The sequence below is a fragment of the Malaclemys terrapin genome, chromosome 6 (assembly GCF_027887155.1).
Source record: "Malaclemys terrapin pileata isolate rMalTer1 chromosome 6, rMalTer1.hap1, whole genome shotgun sequence".
Taxonomy (NCBI): Eukaryota; Metazoa; Chordata; order Testudines; family Emydidae; genus Malaclemys; species Malaclemys terrapin.
In genome coordinates, this window is record NC_071510.1 from 54648952 (window position 1) to 54675816 (window position 26865).

Here is a 26865-nt window from a genome sequence, read left to right on the forward strand (position 1 = left end):
CTCTGCATTCTCGTGACTATATATACTGTGCCTTGATAAAGTTCTCTTGGGACCCACATCACTCTTCCTTCGACCGGTGAAGCTGGCTGGCCACAGACAGGCATGCGTTCTGCACCCCAATAAGAGGCCTCATGGAGTATGTTTTCACTATAGTGTTAATCCAGGCTCTTAGTCAAGTATTGTGCTCAAGGCCTCTTCCCATCCACACACAAAAACCTTTCACCCAAGTTAAATACCTGGGCTAGGTGGCCTGACTGGGTTAGAGCCCTCATTCCCTTGGGATGGCAACCCATCCACTTTGCAGTGAGGACACAGGCTAAGTCACTCAAGTTCTGATAGTTCCCCAATGCCTTCCCAAAATTCCCGCCGCTGTGCTCAGGAGGATAACATTTCTCCAATTTGCTGAGAAAAGAATCACATTGCCTCTCAGCTTACTCCTGCACAAAGAACCATGGAATATGCTTCCAGCACTCCTAGCGACACACACAGGAGAACACAGCACCAGTAAGAACACAGTGACTGAGGTATGGCTTTGCAGTGTGGCTACTCACACCCAGACTAGACTAATCCAGGTGGCAATCACTCAGGTTAACTTTGCAGCGAAGACATATGCAGAGAGACACATGCACTTACTGGGTTGCCATTCTTCTGACATTGGAAGTGCTGCTTTCTCAAACAAGTACTGAGATACAGGTGTATGCAAATCAGTGGATTAAGATGATCATTTCAGAACAGCACACCAGTATCTTCCAGCAATGTAGAGCCATCTTAACCACTGATGGAGGGACAAAGCAGACATATGGAACTTCCTTCCTTGTTATGACACCATAACTCTTAGTATACTGAAAACCCATGGTGTACAGTCCCACATATAGCAACAAACAGGATTTTGTAAGTAAACTATAACAGATGTGAGAAAGTGAAAGGTGAAACCCAAGGACTGAAATGAGAAACTACCCCTAAGAGTATATCTACAAAGCAAAAGCTGTGCAGAGACTAGCCTACCTGAGCTGGCTTGAATCCAGCTAGCACAGGTAACAACAACAGAGAAGACTTCAGAGCAGGCTAGTGAGCCAAGTACTATCTTCACTGGTATTGTTCCCATGCTAGCTGGATTCAAGATAGCATGGGAAGACATAGCCACAATTAAAAATAAATTCTTTAATCTTCCCTGTTAGTTTGTGAGCTACTTTCTGCCTCAGCTTACCTCCTCAAGGTATAAATGAGGGTAGAAGTCTACCCTATGTGTTTTATACTCAAGAACACATTTGTCAAAAGAAATCAGTAGGGTTGCATGTAGTGTCAGTCAGGACAGAATCTAGCCTCTTGTATACTTATTGCTGTCTCTTGTTTTCGCCCTAACAGCCTGGGGTAGTCAGAAGGTGTTATTACATGCAGCACTACAGATATTTGATTAAATCATTCACCGAGTGCTTCTTCTGCATGATTTACATCCTGGCAGAGCAATGACACCAGCATATCACTGAACCAATCAAATGGAAAAGAATCCAAAACAAAAGCGAATCATTTGCCTAGAGAAATCAGCAAAGAACCAGAAATAAACACTGTCTGGTCAACAATATGAAAAGAAAGGAGCATGGCCGATGAAGCCAAGGGAAAACCAAGACATTACTCACGTTAGTTCCACATGAGAAACAGCTCTTCGTGGTGATCAGTGCATTGAAAATATATCCTGCTTTTGGCCTCTCCCAATGTAGCCCGAGGACAGGAATAGATTGACATAGCCAGGCTGCAAACATCAACAGCCAAATTCCAGGCATGGGTAAGAAAGAAGCAGGAGCACAGCAATGGAAGGTGTTTCTGTTACTGTATGAACGCCAGTCCCTCAAGAGACCGTAGCTAGATCAATGGAATAATTCTTCTGTTGACCTATTGGTGTCTCCAGTGCAGGTTAGGTAGACCTAACTACATCACACAGTGTGTAAAAGTTTTCACGTCCCTGAGAAATGTTGCTAGGTCGAACTAAGTTCTAGATGTAGCCCAGGCCTTATAGAGAGTCCTCCAGTGTTTCTCTTGCTGTCTTCCTGGTACATTGTAGTATATATGTTCAGTGTTATCCAAGAGGAGGCTCTTGTGCACATCCAAGTCTGGTTACAGGATGCATTCACTGACTACTTCATTTGTTTTGTTTCTCAGAAATCACTATTCCATTAAGTATCGGGGGTAGCCGTGTTAGTCTGTATCTACAAAAACAACAGATACTGTTAGTCTTTAAGGTGCCACCAGACTCCTTGTTGTTTTAGTATTCCATTAGTTTTCCTTCTGTCCTAAATGCCCTTAAAATGAAGCAGCCAGAGAGTAGATGGAAAAGGAAGAAGGCATCAAGCCTTCTCATACAAAGCAGGGCTTTTTGAGAGTCACTCATCATCTTTGGCTACCATGCTGTAACCATTTTCTGATCAGATCAGGATGACAGCTGAAGCAGTTTGGAATAGCAAGAGACCACATATCCACTGCTGCTGTAATAAGATTCAGCTACTGAAATTATTATTATATTACCATCATAGCACCTAAGAGCCAATTGTGTGAGGGTGCTGTACAAATAGAGAACAAAAAGACAGTCCCTGCCCTCCAAAAACTTAATTAGGTTATAATTGCAGATCTACAGACTACAGGACAGGGATTAATGCCAGGGTTATGGCTTAACCCAAATTGACGCTTATCTGGGAAATCTCTAACTGTATTACTTCCTTGCAGCCTTACATTTAATACACACACCACCAGACACAAAAACAAACCATACCAAGTAGAGTCATCCCAGGCTTCTTTCCTCTCAGAGGAGCATTTTGTTGGTGGTGGTGGTTTAAAAAAAAAAAAATAGACTCAGCTGCATCAGCTGGGGATGCTTCTGTGAGCTGCATCTGAATTCTGATGAGGAATTAATTCCTGAAGCCCAGATCCACAAAAGGATTTAGATGCCTATCCAAAATTTAGGCACCACTGAGATCCACAATGGAACAATGTCAACAGGTGGCTTTTCCTCAGTCTCTCATCAGAATATTCCATAGCCCAGTGGTTAGTGTGAGTGTGCTGTTCAAATCCCTTCTCTGCACCAGGCAGAGGGGGAAATTGAACCCCAGTCTTCCACATCCTGGGTGAGTGCTCTAACAACAGGGCTGAAAATTTATAAGGGTGGCACCTTCTCCTCCAGTGTTTTTGCAAAAACTGGCTTAGGCACCTAACTTCAGGAGAGAGTTCCCAGCGGTAGATCCCAGGCAGACATAGGTGCTTTCCTTCAGCCTGAATTTAGGTACCTAACTCCCGAAAGGACAAGGCATAGGACACACTCCTTTTGTCAGCATCTGCTACAGACTAGCTTAAACAGGGGGCTGCCTAGCTTGCTGGTTTTTGTGGATCCCATTCTTAAGCATCTTTCTCCCTGCATTCATTGTATAAGGAGCCTGGGCACCTAACTCAGGCTTTGTGGATTCAGTGATTTTCTAGGCACCTAAAAGGTGGACATTGCAATGCTAACTCCCCTTGTGGTCATGGGCTCAAACCCCAGGCCATTTTCTGTCTTGTGCGGGGAGGGAGAGATGGGTCTCCTCCAAGAGACACCAGTGAGGTGGGAGCATCTAGAGTTCATAGTTCCCACCAGGGGTGTGAAAAGACTTGTACCCCCCACCAGGCTTCAGATTGCTTAAGATAGCTGGGTCCTTTAAAGAGCAAAAAGCCTGGCAGTCGTGTTTATACAGGGTAGCAGTGGAAGAAAACAGACCTGTCATGCATACATGCACTGAGGAAAACAAAACACTGTTGATAATAACTCTGTGGTTTTTGAATTTGAAGTGCACATTAACAATATCACATAATGACCCCTGAATTAGTGGCTAAGATCTGCCTTCCTTCCCACTGAGACTGCTAGACTTTCTAAAGAAGCATTGGAGTGGTACGTAAGTTTGGACTGACAGCTTGCCAGGAACCTGAGAGCTGCATCAGACTTGCACACGTATTGTAGATTTTTCAAGTGCTGTGAGTGTACACAGATCTTTACAAAACATATAGAAAAATGAAATATGCTGTAAGGATCAATTGGAAGACTGACACTACTTCTCTAAAAAGAGATTCTGGAAATCCTGCTTTATTGATGTGGCAAGGGGGAAAAGGGAAATATGGGCTGGGTCCCTTGGCTAGACTATATTTTGCATGATGCCCCATGTCAGAGACTCCCATGGTGCACTGCAGTGGCTCAACTAGCCATGAGACCACAGTGTATCATGGGAGATAGAATCCACCAGGCCTGGGGATTTTCCTACAGAACGTTTTGATTTTGTGGAAAAAAAACATTTTCTGTCTAAACACCTTTTGATAGGAAATTTCTGACCAGTTTCATTCTATCCAACCCTGAAAAGCCTCTCACACTCTTACTTCTTGGGCATTTGTTGAAAAGCTGCAAAGTGTGAAAGATCATTTGACTCTAGCTGTCCCTGAAAGACCTTCATTGTTACTTGGAAGGCAATGTTTCCTTCCTAGGAAGAAGAGGAGAGGAATTTGCCCAGAAGCTGGAGATTCAGGCTGTTCAGGTGTGATTTATTATCTTTCAGAAATGCAAGGCCAGAGAGGCTTGTAATCTGATAAGAATATCAACAAGTCACTCCTTCAAGTGATCTCTTCCAGAAGTGCAACAAACTCCATGAAAAACTTCCTGCTGATAAGCCTCAGACTAGTACACTTATTATTGAGATTCTGAGTTAAATGAATGGAGACAATTTATCTGCCTTTCAGGGGAAAGACGGGGTGTGGTTTCATAGTCTGTCTTTACTGCTATTCAGTCTGTGAGGAATTCTTATTTGCTAACAGTTTGGGCCCAGCTTGCAAAAATTCTGTAATTAATAGCTGCCTATTTGTAAGAAAGGGCATTCATGTTGAGGCCTCTCCCACTCCTTGTCTGGTTCAATTTTAGGTCCCAATCCTACAAGAACGTATGTCATAGGGAAACTGTAGGCACTTAAACTACTTGCAGCACATATGTAGCCCCCCTCGTGGTGATTCATCCATCACCAAGAGTGGCAAAGACTCCTTTTTCCTTTCTCCTCACTGAAGGATCTTAGCACCAGTAGGCCCCAGGGTTCTTTGCACTCAGTGCTTCCATCCAGGGGCTGGGTGCATAAACTAATAGATATACACTGTAATGTCCTAGAGAAAGTAGGGGTTAAGTACAAGAAGTCAAGGATCATTAGATAAAGCCAAACATTGTTTTATTCCAAGGGCAGGATGGGGTAAATTGAAAGAAGAGAAAGGGAATAAGTACAGAAATCAGATACTTGATTAATCAACCAAATCTCACAGCAATTAGCACTAAATGCTTATAAATGACTTAAACCAATAAGAATGTCCACGAAGTCTCCTTACAGGCCTTAGGTCAGTGGTAGCGTGGCAGGGCAGCTGAGTTTGGGGCTCTCCTTTGTGGGCTCCAAGTCAGTCTCTATTTCTCTACCTAAGAGACAAACATGGCATCTCCTCCCCTTCTAAGACAAATAGTAACTCTGAGGCTGCTTCAGGGCTGCCCAGAGTGGGGGGGCAAATGGGGCAATTTGCCCCAGGACCCCAGCCCCACCTCCCCCCATCCCCCGGCACCTCAGCACGCCACATCAGGAGCAGCCCTGGACAGCGCTGCAGCGGCGTGGCTCCAGGGGGGCCTGAGTTCCTTCCACTGAGTCAGATCCGCATGGTAAGGGGGCGGGAATGCGAGCTCCGGTCCCACCGGAACCACATCACTGCATAGGGTGACCAGACAGCAAATGTGAAAAATCGGGACAGGGGGTTGGGGGGGTAATAGGAGCCTATATAAGAAAAAGACCCAAAAATCAGGACTGTCCCTATAAAATCGGGACATCTGGTCACCCTATCGCTGCAGCGCTGTCCAGGGGCCAGGGCAGCTCCTGGACGCGGCGTGCTGAGGCTCCGAGAGAGGGGAGAGGCGGCGTTAACCCAGGAGCGGCCCTGGACAGTGCTGCTGCGGGGGCGGTCAGGGGACAGGGAACGGGGGGTTGGATCATGGACGTTCCGGGGATCTGTCAGGACTCGGTGGGGGGAGGGTAGATAGGGGTCGGGGCAGTCAGGGGATGGGGGGTTGGTGGGGTCCCAGGGTGGTGGTTGGGGGGGGGCGGTGAGGGGATATGGAGCAGGATGGGTCGGGGATTCTGAGGGGGCTAGACGGGGGGCAGGAATTGGGTGGGGGTCAGATAGAGGGCAGGCTGTTTGGGGAGGCACAGCCTTCCCTACCCTAAAGTTCATTCAGCAGTTTGAGGCTTGCAGACAGCTATTTAACACAATGAGCCAAGCTGTTATCTTTCCCCTTAGGGCTACCATCCCTTTCACTTCTCAAATGCCAAATTATAGTCTACATTTAATTTCAGTGCCATAGGGAGATTCATATCAGGGGAGGGTAGCTTCATTTAAAATTAGCCACTTTAGATTAACAGTGATAGAGCCAAGAGAGCCATGGGGGAGGGATCACATGAGAAGAGCAATATCATACACCATCTACCTTCTTCCCAACCCTACCAAGGGAGATCCCCCCTCCTCTGCATTCCCCGAGGCTCCAGAGGGGTTAATTCAGTGGTTCTCAAACTTTTGTACTGGTGACCCCTTTCACATAGCAAACCTCTGAGTGCGACCCCTTTTTTATATATTTAACACTATTATAAATGCTGGAGGCAAAGCAGGGTTTGAGGTGGAGGCTGACAGCTCGTGACCCCCAGTAATAACCTCGTGACCCCCTGAGGGGTCCCGACCCCCAGTTTGAGATCCCCTGGGTTAATTTAATTTTAGCACCCTGTGTCCATTCACATGCATATGCTATTTTGAGCATTTCAGTTTTCACAACATGGCTCATTCCAGATTCTGGAACAAGCTCAAATGCTCAGTTCATGGAGTATGTACTTAAGCTATACTAAAGACAATCCCACAGTAACCGTCTCCAGTTTGTGAAGGACCCCATGGAGCCAGTCTCTAGGAAACAGATAAATTCATGGAGGTTAAGTCCATTAATGGCTATTAGCGAGGATGGATAAGGAATGGTGTCCCTAGCCTCTGTTTGTCAGAGTGTGGAGATGGACAGCAGGAGAGATCACTTGATCGTTATCTGTTAGGTTCACTCCCTCTGGGGCACTTGGCATTGGCCACTGTTGGTAGGCAGGATACTGGGCTGGATGGACCTTTGGTCTGACCCAGTATGGCCATTCTTATGTTCTAACCTAAGTGAACCCGAAGTTATGGAGACAGATATGAGTCAAGGAAGCTAGCAAGTATCAGGGGGTAGCCAAATAAATCTGTTAGTCTTTAAGGTGCCACCAGACTCCTTGTTGTTTAGGAAGCTAGCAGAGTATCAGAAACCTGGAAAAATCTCTGACTGGATGGGCTCAGGCATTTGTCACAAGCTGAGGTGGTTCAAAAGTTTTGGATTTTTTTTAAGCAGAATTTTTTGATTGTTTCTTTAAACAATCAAACACAGCAAGCAGCAAATATGTGGCCACACAATTCTGAAACCCCAAACCATGTTCAAGTTTTGGCAGACTAATTTCGGCTTTTCAAATATAAAAAACCACAACAAATTTTGAAGGAAAGCAGACATTGTCTGTGATTTTTTCTGCTTTTTAAAAACCCCTAGTTTTTGATTCAAAAAAAAGTTTTGACAGAAAATATTTGTCCAACCCTTTTAATAAGCTTTAGTGCCTTTTAGCACTAGCTGGTGCTGAGAACCAGTGATACCTTGTAAAGGTGACTTGAAAAGAAGTTCTCTCAAAACTGGGTTTTTGCCGAGATGCGGAAGGTTTTTAAATGTTTATTTTTCCCATGGCCGCCGGGGGGGAGGGGGGGCAGAGTGGGGTAATTTGCCCCGGGGCCACAGGGGCCCCCACGAGAATATAGTATTCTATAATATTGCAACTTTTTTTTATGGAAGGGGCCCCCAAAATTGCTTTGCCCCAAGCCCCCTGAATCCTCTGGGCAGCCCTGGGCTGCTTCTCCTTGGGATGCTTTAACAACTCTCTACAGCCAGCTCTCTCCACAAAACTGTCACTGCCTAGGTTCATCTCACATTTACAAGTAATCCCAGGCTCTCCAGGGCTTGCAGTTGTTCACGCAGGCACAACAGTCAGGCTCTGGGACAGTAACTCCTCATCCTCCCAAACATGTGTCTGTTTGGGTGCAGGGCACATTCCTGCACCAGGGCAATCCCACCCAGGTGCAGGCACTCCTGGGCCTGCAGTTGATTGTCCAACTTGTCAAGCAGATCCCTGCTCCTGCCTCCATGGGCTCTTTGTCTCCCTTTCAAGCATGAGAGGAAGGAGCCTCAGATTCAGTTTCTGTCTCTGGGCTGCTCTTTGTGAGAGCTGCTTCTGTCAAGTCCCCAGACTGGCAACGTGTGTGTGTGTGTAAGTGTTTTGAGGATCAAGGTCTTAGGCACATTTTAAAAACAAACAAAAAGCACCCCCCCCCGCAAAAAAAAACAACTCCCCCCTCCCCCACATGATATAGAAACACAAGTTTCATTGACAGTCAATTGGATCTGTGCTCCTAAGTCACCTGGGTGACTTTGAAAATCCCATCCTCAATACATTCAGGATTTTGTATTTGACAGTTATATTATCATAGTATTATACTGATAAATTACCATCTAATTTCAATATTTTACACTGATTGATATTTTTCATTTAAAATAATTATGCATATTATAGAATGATTGTAGTATACAGATAGGCAATCACATTAATACTGAAAACATCTTTCAGGTTATTGAGCATGAAAGCAATAACAATTGGTCTGCCTTTCTGGAATGATAGGGCTAGTTTCTCTCAGTATTTATATTAAATATTATCTAACAAAAGATGCATTGTAATATATTTGAAAAAAATCTACAGATAAAAGTAGTTTAAATAAAACTGATTCCATTTTTCTAAAATTAGAACATAAAAGTAAGGAAACAATACATAGTATTAAGTTTATTGTAAATAATAAAAATGCATCATCGCTACATAGTAAAGCCAAGAATACAATTTAAAAAAAATAGAACATAAACATCAACTGGCCCTGTACTTAGTGGTGCAAATTAATGCTCTGTCAGTCCGGTTGTTGCCAAAGCTCAGAGGCTCTGTATGGTAGCAGCATGAGAGAATTAGATCAGAATTTTCACATGTGAGTGTCTCAAGTTAGGCACCTAAAAAGGTTTACTTAGGCACTTATATAAGTGGTGTAATTTTAAGGTATCAGGCACATGCAACTCTTGTTCATTGAAAACATTGAAATCAACCAGTGTAATTGAGAGCTGAACCAGCCCTAAAGGTGGGATTTGCAAGAGTGCTTCAGACTGACCTAACCCTGATCCCACTGAAGTCAATGAGAATTTTACCATGTTCCCCATGCTTCTCAGGGAGGACTTTGCAGGAAACTCTACAGGCTGAAACTTACAGTGTTTCCTTTTTCCTGCCCAGGAGCAGCCCATGCAGTGTATGATAAGTCCCTAAATTATAAAACAAATCCATGAAATATATTAAAAAATGAATTACATTAATTGAGCCCTTATCAGGCCATCAGAATATTTCTGTTAACATTGCACTAGCCTGACAGACAATCCAGGCAACAAGACAATAGGGTAACTATGCTGAAAAGTGCCAGGCACAGAGCAAGACTGGAGTGCCTCAAACCCTCCAAAGCATGGAGGTATTCTATATAAGACACACATTGAAGTATTACTGTGGCAATAAAAGTTTTATTATTTTTAGCTACCGTACATATGATCAAATATCATATATTGGGTGTGTAGTAGAAGATGATTCACTCAACTCTCACCTGGACTCTGTACTATTTCTGTCCTATTCTAATAGGATATAATCAGATCCTTCTAAAGGCCTACTTGTGAGTGAAACAAAAACTGACACAGAATCTTAAAAAACAAACAAACAAACCCCACACACCCCACCACAAGTCATAGAAACAAATCAACGTGACCAAGGAGAGATGGCAGACCAAGTCTGTCTGTTTTTTACTAAATTAAACAATGTTAAGCTTTTAAAGAGAGTTATACCAGGTAAATTCTAGTTACTTCACTATTTAAGATTAAAGAATTAACCTTTTAAAACAAAACAAAACTACAATAAGCTAAGGTTTCTCCCAGACCTGGAGTGGGATTGATACAAAATGTGATCTTAACACAAGACTGGTGCAGGTCTCTCAGACCTATCCACTGAAGTCAGATCAGCTTCTAATTTAAAAGGGAGAGAATGCTGGAGGGAAAAGGGCAGAAAGACAAAGGGGGAACAAGGAGCTCCAGAAGGTCATCTGAAATGCCCAAAGGATGCAAAAATATAATGGGAGGCGATAGAACAGGGAAAAAGTGGTGCTGGGGAGTGTTGGCATAGTGTGGACATGTACAGCGACCGCTGTAATTAAATCACTTTTGCATCAGCATAACTTGTGTCAATAAAACTCTGTAGTGTAGACAAGGCCTAAGTATATTATCTTTATCAACCAAATTTGTAATCTCATAAAAAAAGATACCTCGTTATATGGGATTTATTTTCTATAAACCCATGCTGATAGAAGCCTGGCTGATAGGTCTATCGTTATCCAGATCATCACATTTACCCTTTTTAAAATTGGCAAATTAGCTTTCTTCCAGTCTTCTGGAACTTTCCCAGTAATCTGAGTTACTGAAAAAAAATCAACATTAATGGCCCAGTGAGCTCCTGAGCCAGCTCTTTTGGATGCAAGTTATCTGGACCTGCTGATTTAAAAATGCTTAGCTTTAGTAGCTTTTGTTTGACATTTTTCTCATTAAATTCTTCCTCACAGCTGATTTGGCTCATATGTGTTTTCAGCGTTGTGAAATTAGCTCTATTAAAGCACTAAGTATATATATTATATATATTACTGGTCTGGACTTTGCTTGCACATTATAAATGTGATCAAGTCATGACTACTTATACCTACCTAAGCTACCGGTAACTTCTAGTTTTGTGATCATTTCCTCTTTATTTGTTAGGATAAGGTCTAATAAAAATTCCCCCATGTTAGTTGCAACACTTTTTGAGTTAGGAAATTGTTATCTACAATGTTTAGAAATTCCAGAGATGTTTTAGTACTGGCAGCATGACACCTCCAGTAAATGTCACTCAAATGGATGTCCCCCATGATCACATTTTTCCCCCTACACACAGGGCTGGCTTTAAGCCAATTCGGCCGATTCCCCAGAATGGGGCCCCATGCCTAAGAGGGCCCCGCAATGTCCGGGGCTGCCGGCGGAGCGGGAAAAAAAAAAAAAAGCCGCATCCTGCTTCTCCCCCCTCCCTCCAGCGCTTGCGCAGCCATACAGCTGATCAGCGCAAGCCTGGGAGGGAGGGGTGAGGAGAAGGAATGCAGCGTGCTTGGGGAAGACACGGGGCCAGGGCAGGGATTTGGGGAGGGATCCAATGGGGCAGTGAGGGGGCGGGGCTGGGGGCAGTGAGGGGGCGGAGGGGTGTAAGACAATTCGCATCCCAGCGTAGGGTCCCCCACCTGCTAAAGCCGGTCCTGCCTACACATTATGGATAGGTGTGTAAGGAAGCACTCACCCTGTGTCCTATTGTAGCAGACACCAACTAATACCCCATCTCGTGCTTTATCTGTTAGGTCATTGATCCATAAGCATTCAAGATCACTTTCTTCTCAGTTACCAGGGACTCAAACAGGTTACACCATTTTTGACACAGAATGCCTAACCCCCCTCCCCTTTTGCCCACTTGATCATACCTACGTAGATTATAACCATTGACTTTAACATTCATGTTGTACACATCATACCACGTGGTTTAAGTAACATCAACTAGATCAAATTTATGCTCAAATGAGTAATTCCAATTCCTCTTCTTTGTTACTCAAGGTCCTAGCACTAGTGTACACACAATGTCAGAATTTCTTGTCTTCATGTCCTTTGTTCTCAACATCTTGGTTTTGTGCTGAGTGCTCATATCTTATTGGCTCATATCTTCCCTCTTTTTACCTTCCCCTTTTGCTATTAATTTAAACCCCTCCTGACTACACAAGTCAGATATCAGGAATGGCAATATACAAAAACCTGTAGGAAAAAACTTCAACCTCCCTGGCCACACAATAGCAGATGTAAAGGTAGCCATCTTACAGCAAAAAAACTTCAGGACCAGACTCCAAAGAGAAACTGCTGAGCTCCAGTTCATTTGCAAATTTGACACCATCAGATCAGGATTAAACAAAGACTGTGAATGGCTATCCAACTACAGAAGCAGTTTCTCCTCCCTTGGCGTTCACACCTCAACTACTAGCAGAGCACCTCACCCACCCTCCACCTCGTTATCTCCATACTGATTTATACCTGCCTCTGGAGATTTCCATTACTTGCATCTGAAGAAGTGAAGTTCTTACCCACGAAAGCTTATGCTCCCAATACTTCTGATAGTCTTATAGGTGCCACAGGACCCTCTGTTGCTTTTTACAAAAAAAAAAAAAATTAATAAAAGAAGGCAGAGAGAAGGTTTAAGTGGGCAAAATACGGCCTGCAGGTGGGATCTGGCCTGTCTAACATTTCTGTCCAGCCCGCCACAACTAACATTTCTGTCTTCGCCATCTCCGAGCCGCTAAAAGGCCCGTGGCTCAGCGGGGTGCTTAGGCAGGCTGCTTACCTGCTGTGGCCCCACTCTGCTCCTGGAAGCAGCCGGCTGCTGCTGGCATGTCTGTGCACACCGTGCTTGTGGCATCTATTGCACCAGTGTGGCAACAGCTGCTTGGGTGAGAGAGTGGGAAAGGTTCTGTACAAACATCTCTAACTTAAATCCATTTGAAGTGCAAGTTGTTCAGCTAACTCATTCAACCCAACCAACGTACCAGAATCCTGTGGTGAGGAGGAAGTGGTGACAGGGACACAGGGTAGGTCTAAACTTACCTCCGGGTCCGGAAGTGCTCGCCGTCGACGCCAGTACTCCAGCTCGGTGAGAGGAGTACGCGGCATCGACGGGGGAGCCTGCCTGCTGCATCTGGACCCATGGTAAGTTCGAACTAAGGTACTGCAAATTCAGCTACGTTATTAACGTAGCTGAATTTGCAGTACCTTAGTTCGAAGTGGGGGGTTAGTGTGGACCAGGCCACAGTCACAACTTTGCACTCACACAGCTTTAAGGTGATGGTCATTCTCCATAGACTAGGGCAGATATGGAGCTTGTATTGTACTGAAGTGATGGAGCAGCCTTTTTAGGTACAGTGCTTTTCTCCCCAAGCCAGCGAAGGGGGACTAAAAAGGAATCCTAAACACTGCCTGCCCTTTCTGTACCTGTCAGGCTGCCACTCTTGGCTGCTCATCCAACAGCAGTCAAAATAAAACAAAACAAACTGACATTTGGGTTGTGGAATGTCAGAACTCTTCTTGACAATGACCAAAGACCAGAATGAAGAATACCCATATTGCCAAAACACTGAAGAGGTGTAACAGACATCGCTTCCCTCAGTGAAACCAGACTCACTGATGAGTCCCACTCTTGAAGAGGTGGGAGTAGCAATGCCTACTACTAGATGGCAAGTCTAAGGATGAGCTGAGACATTCGAGGTTCGATTTTATCATACGATCTGACATTGCCTGCAAGCATGATTCACTCCCCAAGGGAGTCAATGACTGACTTATGGTGCACAACATGAACTCGTCCAGAGACCTGTATGCCACCAGTATCAGTGCCTATTCGCCAACAATGACTCATACAGAGGTTAAGGTGACATTTTACGAAGATCTCATCAGGGTCATCAAAGGGGTGCCACCCCAGGACAAACTCATTGTCCTTGGAGACTAATGCTCACATGGGAGCTGACTCTGATACGTGGAAAAGGGTGCTAGACCATCATGGCATTGGAAGGACAAACTCCAAAGGCCAGCTAGTTCTCTCCAACTGTGACACGTTCAATTTCACTGTTACCAACACAGTCCTCCAACAGGCTAATAAATATAAGACAGTATGGCTAAATCCCACTTTGAAACAGTAACACATGCAGGATTATGTAAATGTAAGGTTTAGAGCAATTAAGGACGTGCACATCAGCTGCTCTGAGAGGAGCTGAATGCTGGTTGGGCCATCGGCTTGTAAGAAGCATCAAATCATTACACTTCTGACCAAAGCTCCCAGAAGACACCTCAAGCCACTAAAGAAGATCAATGTGCCTGCATGAAAGACCCCAGAAAACAAGAAAGTTGGAACAGACACTGGAGACTGTGTTAGCTAAAGTCCCAGGGAACTCCACAGACATTGAGGCCAGAGATGATACATAGAATATGGCATCGAAGGTTCTTGGCTTTGTAAGGTGGAAAAATCAAGATGGTTCAATGAAAATTACCCTAAAATAGACTGGCTACTGGAAACCATGCACAACACATACAAATACAATATCTTGGACAAGAAATCAGCATTGAAAAAGGCCAGGTACAATCAGGCCAAACATACACTACAAACCAAATTAAGGCTAATGAAAAACTACTGGTGGGAGCAGAAGGTTGCAGAACTGCAGGAATTGGCTGACAAGTATGATGCAAAAGCCTTCTGTGAAGGTCTCTGTGCAGTGTATGGCCCAAAAATCCAGTGATATAGCCCCTGTCCTCACAGCAAATGATAACTGGCTGCTCACAAAGTCGATATTCTCTCTCACTGGGCAGAGCACTTTGATAGTGGTTTGACAGTTCAGGAGAATATGTCCAACGAAGCCATTGATGCTCTCCCACAGCACCTTGTCCTGGGGGAGCTGTCCATGGCTCCTTCTTTAGATGAGGTTATTAAAGGCATCAAGCAGCTGTCCATGGGCAAGTCTCCAGGCCCGACAACATTCCACCTGAAGTGTACAAATGTGGACATGCCCACCTGGTCAGGAAACTCACCAGCCTTTTCAAGACTTTATGGGAACAGTGTACTGTGCCCCAGGAGTATAAGAATGCTTTCATAGTCTAGCTATATCAAAAGAACGGAAGCATATCTAGCTGGGACAACCATTGCAGGATCTCACTCCTGTCTACAGCAGGGAAGATCCTTGCATGGGTTGTCCTTAAGAGGCTCATCTCTCACCTAGTGGACTCAGTGTATCCAGAGTGACAGTATGGCTTTCATGCTGACCATGGCATAATGGAAATGATTTTTGCAGCCCAACAAATACAAAAGGAGGCTTGTGAAAAGAATAAGGATCTGTACATGGTGATTATTAACCTGACCAAGGCCTTTAACATGGTAAATTGTGAGGGCTTATGGAAACGCCTTCATAAATTTTTCTGTCCAGAGAAGATGATTGCTGTCATCTGTGACTCTTCAGAAGCTTTCCCTGTCAACACTGGGACCAAACAAAGATGAGTAATAGTTCCATTCCTCTATGCCTTTGTCTTCTCAGCCAGTCTCTTGTTCACATTCCTGGACTTTGGCAGAAACATACAGATCTGGTTTACATTTCACGGGGTCTATTCAGCCTTCAGCAACTCAGGGCCCGCAAAAAGGTAATTAAACAGCTATTAAGAGATTTCCTGTTTGCAGATGACTATGCCCGCATTGCACACCACACTCAAAGACATGCAGCTTATCAGGATCACTTTGCCTGCTCCTCAGAATGCTTCAGTTACAATCAGCCTGAAAAAGACTGAGGTCAGGTACCAGCCAGCATCAGACCACCAGTATCACCAGCACCATTATCACAATTGACAACATACCCCACAACAGAGTCAGGAAATTCTGCTACATGGGTAACATACTTTCCAGAAACACCAGGTTGGATGATGAAATTATTCAGCACCCGGCAAAGGCCAGCTTGGAATTTGTCAGACTCACCCACAGGCTCTGGAGGGAGAGCAGAGTCTGCCTCAGAACGAAGGTAAAAATCTATTGTGCTGTTATATTTACCTCACTACTCCACGGCTGTGAAACACAGATGTTCTACTGATGCCACATCAAACAGCTGGAGAGCTTCCACCTTCACTGCCTAAGATCCATCTGCAACATCAGGACAGGATCCCCAACACCAAAGTCCTTGAAAGGTGCCAAATCCCTGGCATCAAGAGCATGCTCATCAGGGCTCAACTTTGCTGCATCTGACAGGTGGTTCTTATGGAGGCTTCCTGTATACTGAAAGTTGTGCTCTACATCCAAGTGAGCATGGGAACCCATCCTCAATATAAAGACATATCCTCAGATATAAAGGCAACTCAAAGCATGCAAGATAGACATTAAAACCTAGGAACTCGTTGCACTGGACAGACCCAGATGGAGACGTCTGTGCCATGAGGCAGTGTCCATTTTTGAGGAGTAGTGTAAGGTCATTGCAGGAGAAGAGACCCAGTTGTAAGACCAATGCCTCAAACACTCCCTGCAACAAAGATTACGCTTGCAAGACATGCAACTGCATTTGCAAATCCAAAATCAGACTCACTTCCCAGGTGAGAAGCCATAAAAACAAAAACCTTGAACTCAAGTCAGCTGAAACACTCATCCAGCAAATTAACAGGAGATTCCAATAATGAATATGTTGAACTGCACAGGTCCCAGTACAGGTGCTTGGAGGATTCCACCGTTGACCTCTCTTCATTGTGAAAACTGACCATTTAGTCCTACCTTTTGTTCCTATTTGTTAACCAGTTATTGATCCATAAGAGGAACTTCCCTCTTATCCAGGGCCGACTCCAGGCACCAGCTTAACAAGCAGGTGCTTGGGGCGGCCAAGGGAGAGGGGCAGCACCTGTGGCAATTTGGGGGCGGCAGGTCCCTCATTCCCTCTAGGAGCAAAGGACCTGCCACCAAACTGCCACCGCCGATCGCGGCTTTTTTTTTTTCTTTTCCAATTGCCGCCGCTGATCACAATCGCGGCTTTTTTTTTTTTTTTTTTTTTTTGATTGGGGCTAATTTAGAAATGCTGGAGCCAGCCCTGCTCTTATCCCATGGCTATTTAGTTTCCTTAAGTCCTTTTGGTCAAGACACTTGTCAAAGGCTTTCTGAAAATCCAAATACACTATATTGACTAGATCACCCATATAGACATGCTTGCTGACACCCTCAAAGAATTCTAATAGATTAAAGAAAAGCCTTTACAAAAGCCATGTTGACGCTTTCCTAACAGATCATGTTAATCTATGTGTCTGATAATTCTGTTCTTTACTATAGTTTTTATCAATTTGCCCAGTACTGAAGTTAGGCTCATCAGCTTGTAATTGCTAGTATTGCCTCAGGAGGCCTTTTTAAAAAAAAATGGTATTACATTAACTTCCATCCAGTCCTCTGAGACAGAGGCTTGTTTCAACAATAGCTTACATAATACAGCTGGTAGTTCTGCAATTTCATATTTGAGTTCTAAAACCTTTTGTATTGTATCAATGTGGGCCAGTTCTTAAGAACATAAGAAAGGCCGTACCGGGTCAGACCAAAGGTCCATCTAGCCCAGTATCCTGTCTACCGACAGTGGCCAATGCCAGGTGCCCCAGAGGGAGTGAACCTAACAGGCAATGATCAAGTGATCTCTCTCCTGCCATCCATCTCCATCCTCTGACAGACAGAGGCTAGGGACAACATTCCTTACCCGTCCTGGCTAATAGCCATTAATGGACTTAACCACCATGAATTTATCCAGTTCTCTTTTAAATGCTGTTATAGTCCTAGCCTTCACAACCTTCTCAGGTAAGGAGTTCCACAAGTTGACTGTGCTCTGCGTGAAGAACTTTCTTTTATTTGTTTTAAACCTGCTGCCTATTAATTTCATTTGGTGGCCCCCTAGTTCCTGTATTATGGGAATAAGTAAATAACTTTTCCTTATCCACTTTCTCCACATCACTCATGATTTTATATACCTCTATCATATCCCCCCTTAGTATCCTCTTTTCCAAGCTGAAGAGTCCTAGCCTCTTTAATCTCTCCTCATATGGGACCCGTTCCAAATCCTTAAGCATTTTAGTTGCCCTTTTCTGAACCTTTTCTAGTGCCAGTATATCTTTTTTGAGATGAGGAGACCACATCTGTACGCAGTATTCGAGATGTGGGCGTACCATCGATTTATATAAGGGCAATAATATATTCTCAGTCTTATTCTCTATCCCCTTTTTAATGATTCCTAACATCCTGTTTGCTTTTTTGACCGCCTCTGCACACTGCGTGGACGTTTTCAGAGAACTATCCACGATGACTCCAAGATCTTTTTCCTGACTTGTTGTAGCTGAATTAGCCCCCATCATATTGCATGTATAGTTGGGGTTATTTTTTCCAATGTGCATTACTTTACATTTATCCACATTAAATTTCATTTGCCATTTTGTTGCCCAATCACTTAGTTTTGTGAGATCTTTTTGAAGTTCTTCACAGTCTGCTTTGGACTTAACTATCTTTAGCAGTTTAGTATCATCTGCAAACTTTGCCACCTCACTGTTTATCCCTTTCTCCAGATCATTTATGAATAAGATCGGTCCGAGGACTGACCCTTGGGGAACACCACTAGTTACCCCTCTCCATTCTGAGAATTTACCATTTATTCCTACCCTTTGTTCCCTGTCTTTTAACCAGTTCTCAATCCATGAAAGGACCTTCCCTTTTATCCCATGGCAGCTTAATTTACATAAGAGCCTTTGGTGAGGGACCTTGTCAAAGGCTTTCTGGAAATCTAAGTACACTATGTCCACTGGATCCCCCTTGTCCACATGTTTGTTGACCCCTTCAAAGAATTCTAATAGATTAATAAGACACGATTTCCCTTTACAGAAACCATGTTGACTATTGCTCAACAGTTTGTTTTTCTATGTGTCGGACAATTTTATTCTTAACTATTGTTTCGGCTAATTTGCCCGGTACAGACGTTAGACTTACTGGGCTGTAATTGCCGGGATCACCTCTAGAGCCCTTTTTAAATATTGGCATTACATTAGCTAACTTCCAGTCATTGGGTACAGAAGCCGATTTAAAGGACAGGTTACAAACCTTAGTTAACAGTTCCGCAACTTCACATTTGAGTTCTTTCAGAACTATTGGGTGAATTCCATCTGGTCCCGGTGACTTGTTAATGTTAAGTTTATCAATTAATTCCAAAACCTCCTCTCATGACACTTCAATCCGTGACAGTTCCTCAGATTTGTCACCTACAAAAGCCAGCTCAGGTTTGGGAATCTCCCTAACATCCTCAGCCGTGAAGACTGAAGCAAAGAATTCATTTAGTTTCTCCGCAATGACTTTATCGTCTTCAAGCGCTCCTTTTGTATCTCGATCATCAAGGGGCCCCACTGGTTGTTTAGCAGGCTTCCTGCTTCTGATGTACTTAAAAAACATTTTGTTATTACCTTTGGAGTTTTTGGTTAGCCGTTCTTCAAACTCCTCTTTGGCTTTTCTTATTACATTCTTGCACTTAATTTGGCAGCGTTTATGCTCCTTTCTATTTGCCTCACTAGAATTTGACTTCCACTTTTTAAAGGAAGTCTTTTTATCTCTCACTGCTTCTTTTACATGGCTGTTAAGCCACGGTGGCTCTTTTTTAGTTCTTTTACTGTGTTTCTTAATTTGGGGTATACATTGAAGTTGGGCCTCTATTATGGTGTCTTTAAAAAGCGCCCATGCAGCTTGCAGGGATTTCACTTTAGTCACTGTACCTTTTAACTTCTGTTTAACTAACCCCCTCATTTTTGCATAGTTCCCCCTTTTGAAATTAAATGCCACAGTGTTGGGTGGTTGAGATGTTCTTCCCACCACAGGGATGTTGAACGCTATTGTATTATGGTTACTATTTCCAAGCGGTCCTGCTATAGTTACCTCTTGAACCAGCTCCTGCGCTCCACTCAGGACTAAATCTAGAGTTGCCTCTCTCCTTGTGGGTTCCCGTACCAGCTGCTCCATGAAGCAGTCATTTAAAGTATCGAGAAATTTTATCTCTGTATTTCGTCCTGAAGTGAAATGTTCCCAGTCAATATGGGGATAATTGAAATCCCCCACTATTATTGAGTTCTTTATTTTGATAGCCTCTCTAAATTCCCTTAGCATTTCATCATCACTATCACCGTCCTGGTCAGGTGGTCGATAATAGATCCCTAATGTTATATTCTTATTAGAGCATGAAATTTCTATCCATAGAGATTCTATGGAACATGCGGATTTGCTTAAGATTTTTACTTCATTTGATTGTACATTTTCTTTCACATATAGTGCCACTCCCCCCCCTGCACAACCTGTTCTGTCCTTCCGATATATTTTATACCCCAGAATGATTGTGTCCCATTGATTGCTCTCAGTCCACCAGGTTTCTGTGATGCCTATTATATCAGTATCCTCCTTCATCACAAGGCACTCTAGTTCACCCATCTTATTATTTAGACTTCTAGCATTGTGTACAAGCACTTTAAAAACTTGTCACTGTTTATTTGTCTGCCCTTTTCTGATGTATCAGATTCTTTTTTATGTGAATGTTTATCATCTGATCTGGCCCCTACTTTATCCTCTTCCATCTTCTGCTCCTTCAGATTTGTCACCCAAAAAGAATAGCTCTGATATGGGATCAGCCCCACATTCTCTGCAGTGCAGACCGATGCAAGGAATTCACTTAGGCAAGGCCATTGCAGAGAACCTTTCTTGAGTGCTCCCTTAGCACCTTTGTCGTCTAGTGGCCCCACTGCCTGTTTGGCAGGCTTCCTGGTTTTGGTGTACTTAAGCAATTTACTGTTAGTTTTTGCATCTTTAGCAAGTTGCTTCTCAAATTCTTTATTGGCCTGCCTTGTTATACTTTTACAATTAACCTGGCAGCATTCATGTCCCCTCCAATTATCCTCACCAGGATTTGACTTCCAAATTGTAGAGGATGCTTTTTTGCCTCTAATGGCCTCCATTGCTCTGCTTTTTAGCCATGATGGCATTCTTTTGATCCTCTTAATGTCTTTTCTGATTTGGGGTATACATTTAGTATGAGGTTTTATTATGATGTTTTTAAATAGTCCCCATTCTCACCAGGGCTGGCTCCAGGGTTTTTGCCGCCCCAAGTGGCAAAAAAAAAAAAAAAAAAAAAAAAAAAAGTTGCGATCTGCGGCGGCAATTCGGCGGAAGGTCCTTCACTCCAAGTGGGAGTGAGGGACCGTCCGCCGAATTGCCGCCGAATTGCTGGACGTGCCACCCCTCTCCAGAGTGGCCGCCCCAAGAACCTACTTGGCAAGCTGGTGCCTGGAGCCGGCCCTGATTCTGACTGCAGGGATTTAAACCTTGTGACAGCTCCTTTTGGTTTCCATCTAACAAGCATCCTCATTTTTGTGTAGTTCCCCTTTTTAAAGTTGCCTGTTACCAGGGTGGATTATTTTTGATACTCTCCCCCACAAACACAGATGCTAAATTTAATTACATGACGGTCATTATTACCTAGTGGTTCAGCTATAGTTACCTCTTGGACTAGATCCTGTGTTCTCTTTAGGATTAAATCAAGAATTGCCTCTTGTCAGCCCCCAGGACTAGCGATTTCAAGAACCAGTCATTAGTGGTGTCTAGAAATTTTATCTCTGCATCATGCCTTGAGAGGACATTTACCCAGTCAATATGGGTATTGTGGAAATCACTCATTATTGATTGCACTTTCTGCTTTTGTAGCCTCTCTGACCTCTCTTAGCATTTCACAATCACTGTCACCATCCTGGTCAGGTAGTCTGTAATATATTCCTATATATACACTCTTATTATTCAAGGATGGAATTTCAAATAGAGTGAGATTCTATGATGCAGTTTGTTTCATTTAAGATTTTTACCTTATTTGATTCTATGCTTTCTTTTTATATATAGTGCCACTCCTCCACTAGCGTGACATGCTCTGTCCTCCCTCTATAATTTATACCCAGTATAACTGTGTCTCATGGACTATCATCATTCCACCAAGTTTCCACGATGCCTGTTATGTCAAAATCCTCATTTAATGCCAGGCACTCTAGTTCACACATCTTAGTATTTAGACTTCTAGCATTGGTATATTTTGTCAATATTCAGTTGCTTGCCTTCATGTATTATATCTAAACAGGACTCTTTCATTTGACTGTTCCTCACTAACTCCGACCTCTTTCCTCTCATTTTTAGTAGCATATAGAGTGTTTTCCCTTTAATAAATTCATCCCTAAGATCTGTGTCCGCCTGAATCATGTGCTCCTCGGCACTTGTCATCTGTCCCGCAGCCCTGAATTAAAAAAAAAAAAAGATCCTTTATAGCCTTTCTAATTGTACCTGCCAGCAGCCTGGTCCCACTTTGGTTTAGGTGGAGCCCATCCTCCTGTATAGGCAACTTCTTCCCCAAAAGGTTCTCAGTTCCTAATAAAGCTACATCCCTTCTGCCTATACCATCGTCTCCTTCAAGCAATGAGACCTGGCAGTTCTGCCTATCTTAATGGCCCCACACATGGAACTGAAAGCATTTCAGAGAGTGCTACCATGAAGGTCCTGGACTTTAATCTCTTACCTAGCAACCTAAATTTGACCCCCAGGACTTATTTCCTACATTTTCTTGTGTCATTGGTACCTACATGTACCATGACCACTTGCACCTCCCCAGCACTACCTATCAGGCTATCTAGATGTCTCATTAGATCTGCTACCTTTGCACCTAACAGGAAATTCACCCTGTGGTTTTCCTGGTCATCACAAACCCAACTATCTATATTTCTAATAATTGAATCCCTGCCTACTATTTCTTGCTAATAGCTGGGGTCCCTGCCTCCAGAAGAATATCCTCAGTGCGAGAGGATACCACGACATCATCTGGAAGGTGAGTTCCAACTATGGGATCATTTCCCTCTTCTCCACCTTGATGATTTCCTGCTATGAGACTTTCATTCTCCTTAGCAGCACTGGGGCTGTCAGACAGGAGGTGGTATCGCTACACTATGCCCCTGAAAGTCTCTTCTCTGTACCTCTGTCTCCCTTTGCTCATCAAGTTGAACCTCTCTGACTGAGGTACTCTGTCTCTGAGGGCCATGAGTTGCCTGTACCACCTGCCCACGAGGCAGGTAATCATGCACAAATACATCCTCTCTCATATATATATATATATATATATATACACACACACACACACTCTGGTTGTGCACTTCTAGAGGTGCCCCTACTATGAATGTACATTTTCCTGTACCTCTTTCCTAAATCTCCTGTAATCACTACTAACAACCCTCCAATGGATTTTCTTCTCCCTGGAACTGGACGAGCAATGTCTTTTTGCTCACAGTAAGGAGCATGTTTACTTTCTATTTTTATTTTATATTACTGGGCAAAAAGCAGCTCACTGCTCACACCAATACAGCAAGCAATGACACAAATCTTAAACAGATTTACTCAGTTTTGAACTTAGTTTGTTTTCTTAAATTTAGAAGTCAAAGGTGTCCACTGGTCACACTGCCATGAACCCAAAAACTGAATGTCCTCTTATAACAAAAGATCTAGTAGTTACCTTGATAAAAAGCTAGGTGGTAAAAACGTCCTGGAATAATAGATGCAGTTATAGTAGCAAACAAAAAAACAAACAAACAAAAAAAAAGAGTGCTTTTGCCAGTATAACTTATTTCACTCACTGAACTGGAATAAGCTATACGGGTATAAATACTTTTACACCAATATAACTGTGTCTCCATTAGAGGATTTTGCTGGTATAGCTATATTGGCAACACTTTTCAGGGTAGACAATCTTAAAGTCATGGCAGACACTGACTTCAGTGGGATTATTCATGCAAGTAAAATTACTCACATACCTACATGCTTGCAGATTTGAGGCCTTAATAGGATGAACATTTTTGTTCATGTCTATCTATAAGTGAATAGGGTAGACTGAAAAAAATTGAAACTTACTTGAGCTTCAAACTGTTTCTGTAGAATTTTCATTTCTGCTTCAAATCTCCTTATGCACTGAAAGAAAAAAAATCATTAAGTTACTGATTTGTTACTGAATGATACCTCATAAAATGTAGATCGAGGTCTAAATATTTGTTTGCCCAGACAACTCTTTCTTCAAGAATCTATATTCCATGAAGGTCATGACTTTTATATCATTTGCACTATATATAGTATAGCATCTTTCACTTTACAAGCTAGTTTATTAAACTTCACAATATCCCCCTAAAGTATGTAGGCATCATCCCAATTTTACAGATGGGTTAAATAACTTCCCAGAATTGCACAATGAATCCCTGGCAGAGCTGGGATTAGAATTTACAGGTCCTGACACCCAGACCCCTTCTCAAACCACACAGAATCACAAACATTGGGTGTAAAGCAGATTGAAAATATTAAATCAGACTAGAAGAGGGGGAAACTGATCAGAAAGAGACCTTACAGCAGCACTAGTGACTGGCTGATTTTTAATCTACAACCAGTGCCAGAAATCAACTTATTTTAGTGAATGAGTTTATCAAATGGACAGACTGATCCATTGTGATATGTCTTGACTGTTAGCGGAGGTGGCAGCTCAACTGACCCCTGTGGAGTAATTAGCTGAGGATAAATTAATCTGTTCTCAAATCTGCCCCACCAATCTTTCCAAAGTTTTGAGCCCTGCTTTTCAGCATGTATTTTGTACAGTTTGATTTGTTTTTTTCTTGGAGCTTGAACAAATAGTTGCATGTCCTGCTACTGGTGAGTTTATTTTACAATAAATAAATAAAAAAGGAATATTTAACTAAATATTCCTGAGTAAAAGTGCGGAGTGCTTTGGACGCATGTCAAACTCACTTCATTAATGCCAGGTCTTTAGAATCTTCGTGTGAATGTTCAGCAGGAAACATCACTTAATTAATTTAAGGAGACCAAATATTTATTTTTTGCTATACTGACCTTAAAGAACTACTTGTACCTCAGGCAAAAGGAATTTGGCACAAATCTCTTTATTTTGTTTTAGTTAATATAAAAGGAGTGTATGAGATGTATTACCTTTTTTTTTTTTTTAAATTGGTTTTCTTGGTTTTCCCAATGTATCCCAAAACATAACTAGTCTTTGACATGAACTGTTTTTTCAAATGTTCCCACACAAGCTGCCTGGATGCTAGTTGCCTGCAGCTATTCCTCTAGTCAGGATACTCAATCACATAGCTCTGACTTTATTCTTTCAGAGCATGCAAGCTAAAAAAAAATATATTAAAGAACATTTTTAAATTATGCAAAGCATTAAAAAAAGCTAGACTGGAAAATTGTTCAAAATCCTTATATTCACATAAAAAACATATTGGATGTGCTGCCCATTATATAAAACCAGAAGTGAAGTATCTTGTGCAAAAAATAAAAAGTTCCCATTTCTGTTTTCCGACACTTATTGAAATTTTGGTTATACTTTTGGGGGTTAAAAGTTAACTTGATATTTTTCTGTATTCCATTCCACTTGGCTTCCTTTAGGCCTGATTTAAAGGCAGTTTGTCTTTACACACTCACAGTTTTGCAGACACAAATAATTAAGGTCAAAATTAAAGGGGTAATTCTTGACATTTCGGGGTTTAGCTATCTGCTTGCACCCACACAAAAGCTAGTCAGCCATCTGAGAGATGTTAATTATGGCAGTAATTACTAAGAGGAAAGACAGATTGTAAAAATGTAATTCTTTATCTCCTCCCCAAATAACCTGTCACCTAAGAAGGGCTGAACACAGCTGCCTCTGCTCATCAACAGTTATCCTGGTTGAGACAGAAGTGGATTGCTAGGGAGTAACACAAGCGGTCAGTTTCTCTGGCTATGTCTACACTACAAATTACTTCCATATAATTTACATTGCTCAGGGATGTGAATAATCCACACCCTGGAGTGACATAAATTACACTGATCTAAATGCCGGTGTGGACAGGACTATGTTGGTGGGAGAGCTTCTCCCGCCGACATAGCTACCATCTCTCATGGAGACAGGAGTTAAGCCAACAAGCATGCTCTCTCCCATTGGCTTAGAGCATCTTCACCAGAAGCGCTACAGCAGTGCAACTGCAGCAGTGCAGCTGCACCACTGTACCTGCTGTAGTATAGACATCTCCTCTGTTGGTCTATTTACACCAGTACTAAAGGAATGCAACGTGGGTGTGAACGGCTACCAAGAAGAATGGTATTACTGTATTTTACACCCACTTTGCACTGGTATAAATGACCTCACAAGGTATCAGGCAACAGATAATCTCAAAATTTTCCAAATCACTGTAGTCAGAGTGCTGTTCAGTGTTCCCAGCTTCTGTTGCTCTGCAAACCTGGATCTTAAGGCTAGCGTTCTCTTTATTATTTTTCATTTACAACATGCCTGTTTCAATAATAAAGCTGATTGGCAACCGACAGTTTATTGCCGGGGGTGAGCTGTTTGCGGAGGACATTGGTGTGTGGATAGTACATATCGTGAAACAGTAAATATCAGGAGTTTTGGCTTGTGGGGTTCATGCCAACTTTTGTTGTTTGTTATGGCTTGTGGGTCTTCGCAAGCCCTGAGTTTTGGGTTCACATTTTTAATTGGATGAAAATAAATAATTTGAATTTGTAATCCACAAGTGAGTGTTTTTTCCTAGTTCTTCTCCATACCTGCTCCATCTAGAGCATGAATCTGTTACAGCCCCCGCCTAGAGAACACTGGCTGTTCAGCTCAATCTGTAGCAGTTTGTGCTTTTAGCTCTAGAGGTCCTTGGCTTAATCCCAGTGTGTGGGCCATGACGGCAGTGGTCACACACTCATTTACATGACAGCCAGAAGTTCCACATGCGTTGCTAACTGTTTGGAAACTATGGTATCACACCAGCTGAAAGTAACCGTTGAGGTGAGCCACCAGGACTTTTCCCATTTTGTTTCTTTTTGATTTTCTAGGGGTTATATTTTCTCATTTGAAAGATCCAGCTGTATATTACTTCCCCTGTTCCTATCCAAGATCTCAGGTAGGCTGTATAAGTAGTTGATTTTG

At 42.9% G+C, this 26865-nt stretch overlaps 1 protein-coding gene across 1 annotated transcript in view; it reads right to left on the reverse strand.

Moving 5' to 3' along the window:
* Positions 1-23804: 23804 nt before the first annotated feature.
* The window catches only part of LOC128839848 (uncharacterized), a 69899-nt gene continuing 66838 nt past the window's right edge, over positions 23805-26865 (reverse strand). Inside the window, exon 5 of the mRNA XM_054033175.1 lies at positions 23805-23861. Within this exon, the coding sequence (XP_053889150.1) occupies positions 23845-23861 (17 nt within the window). The 3' untranslated portion in view covers positions 23805-23844. The remainder of the gene's footprint in view (positions 23862-26865) is intronic.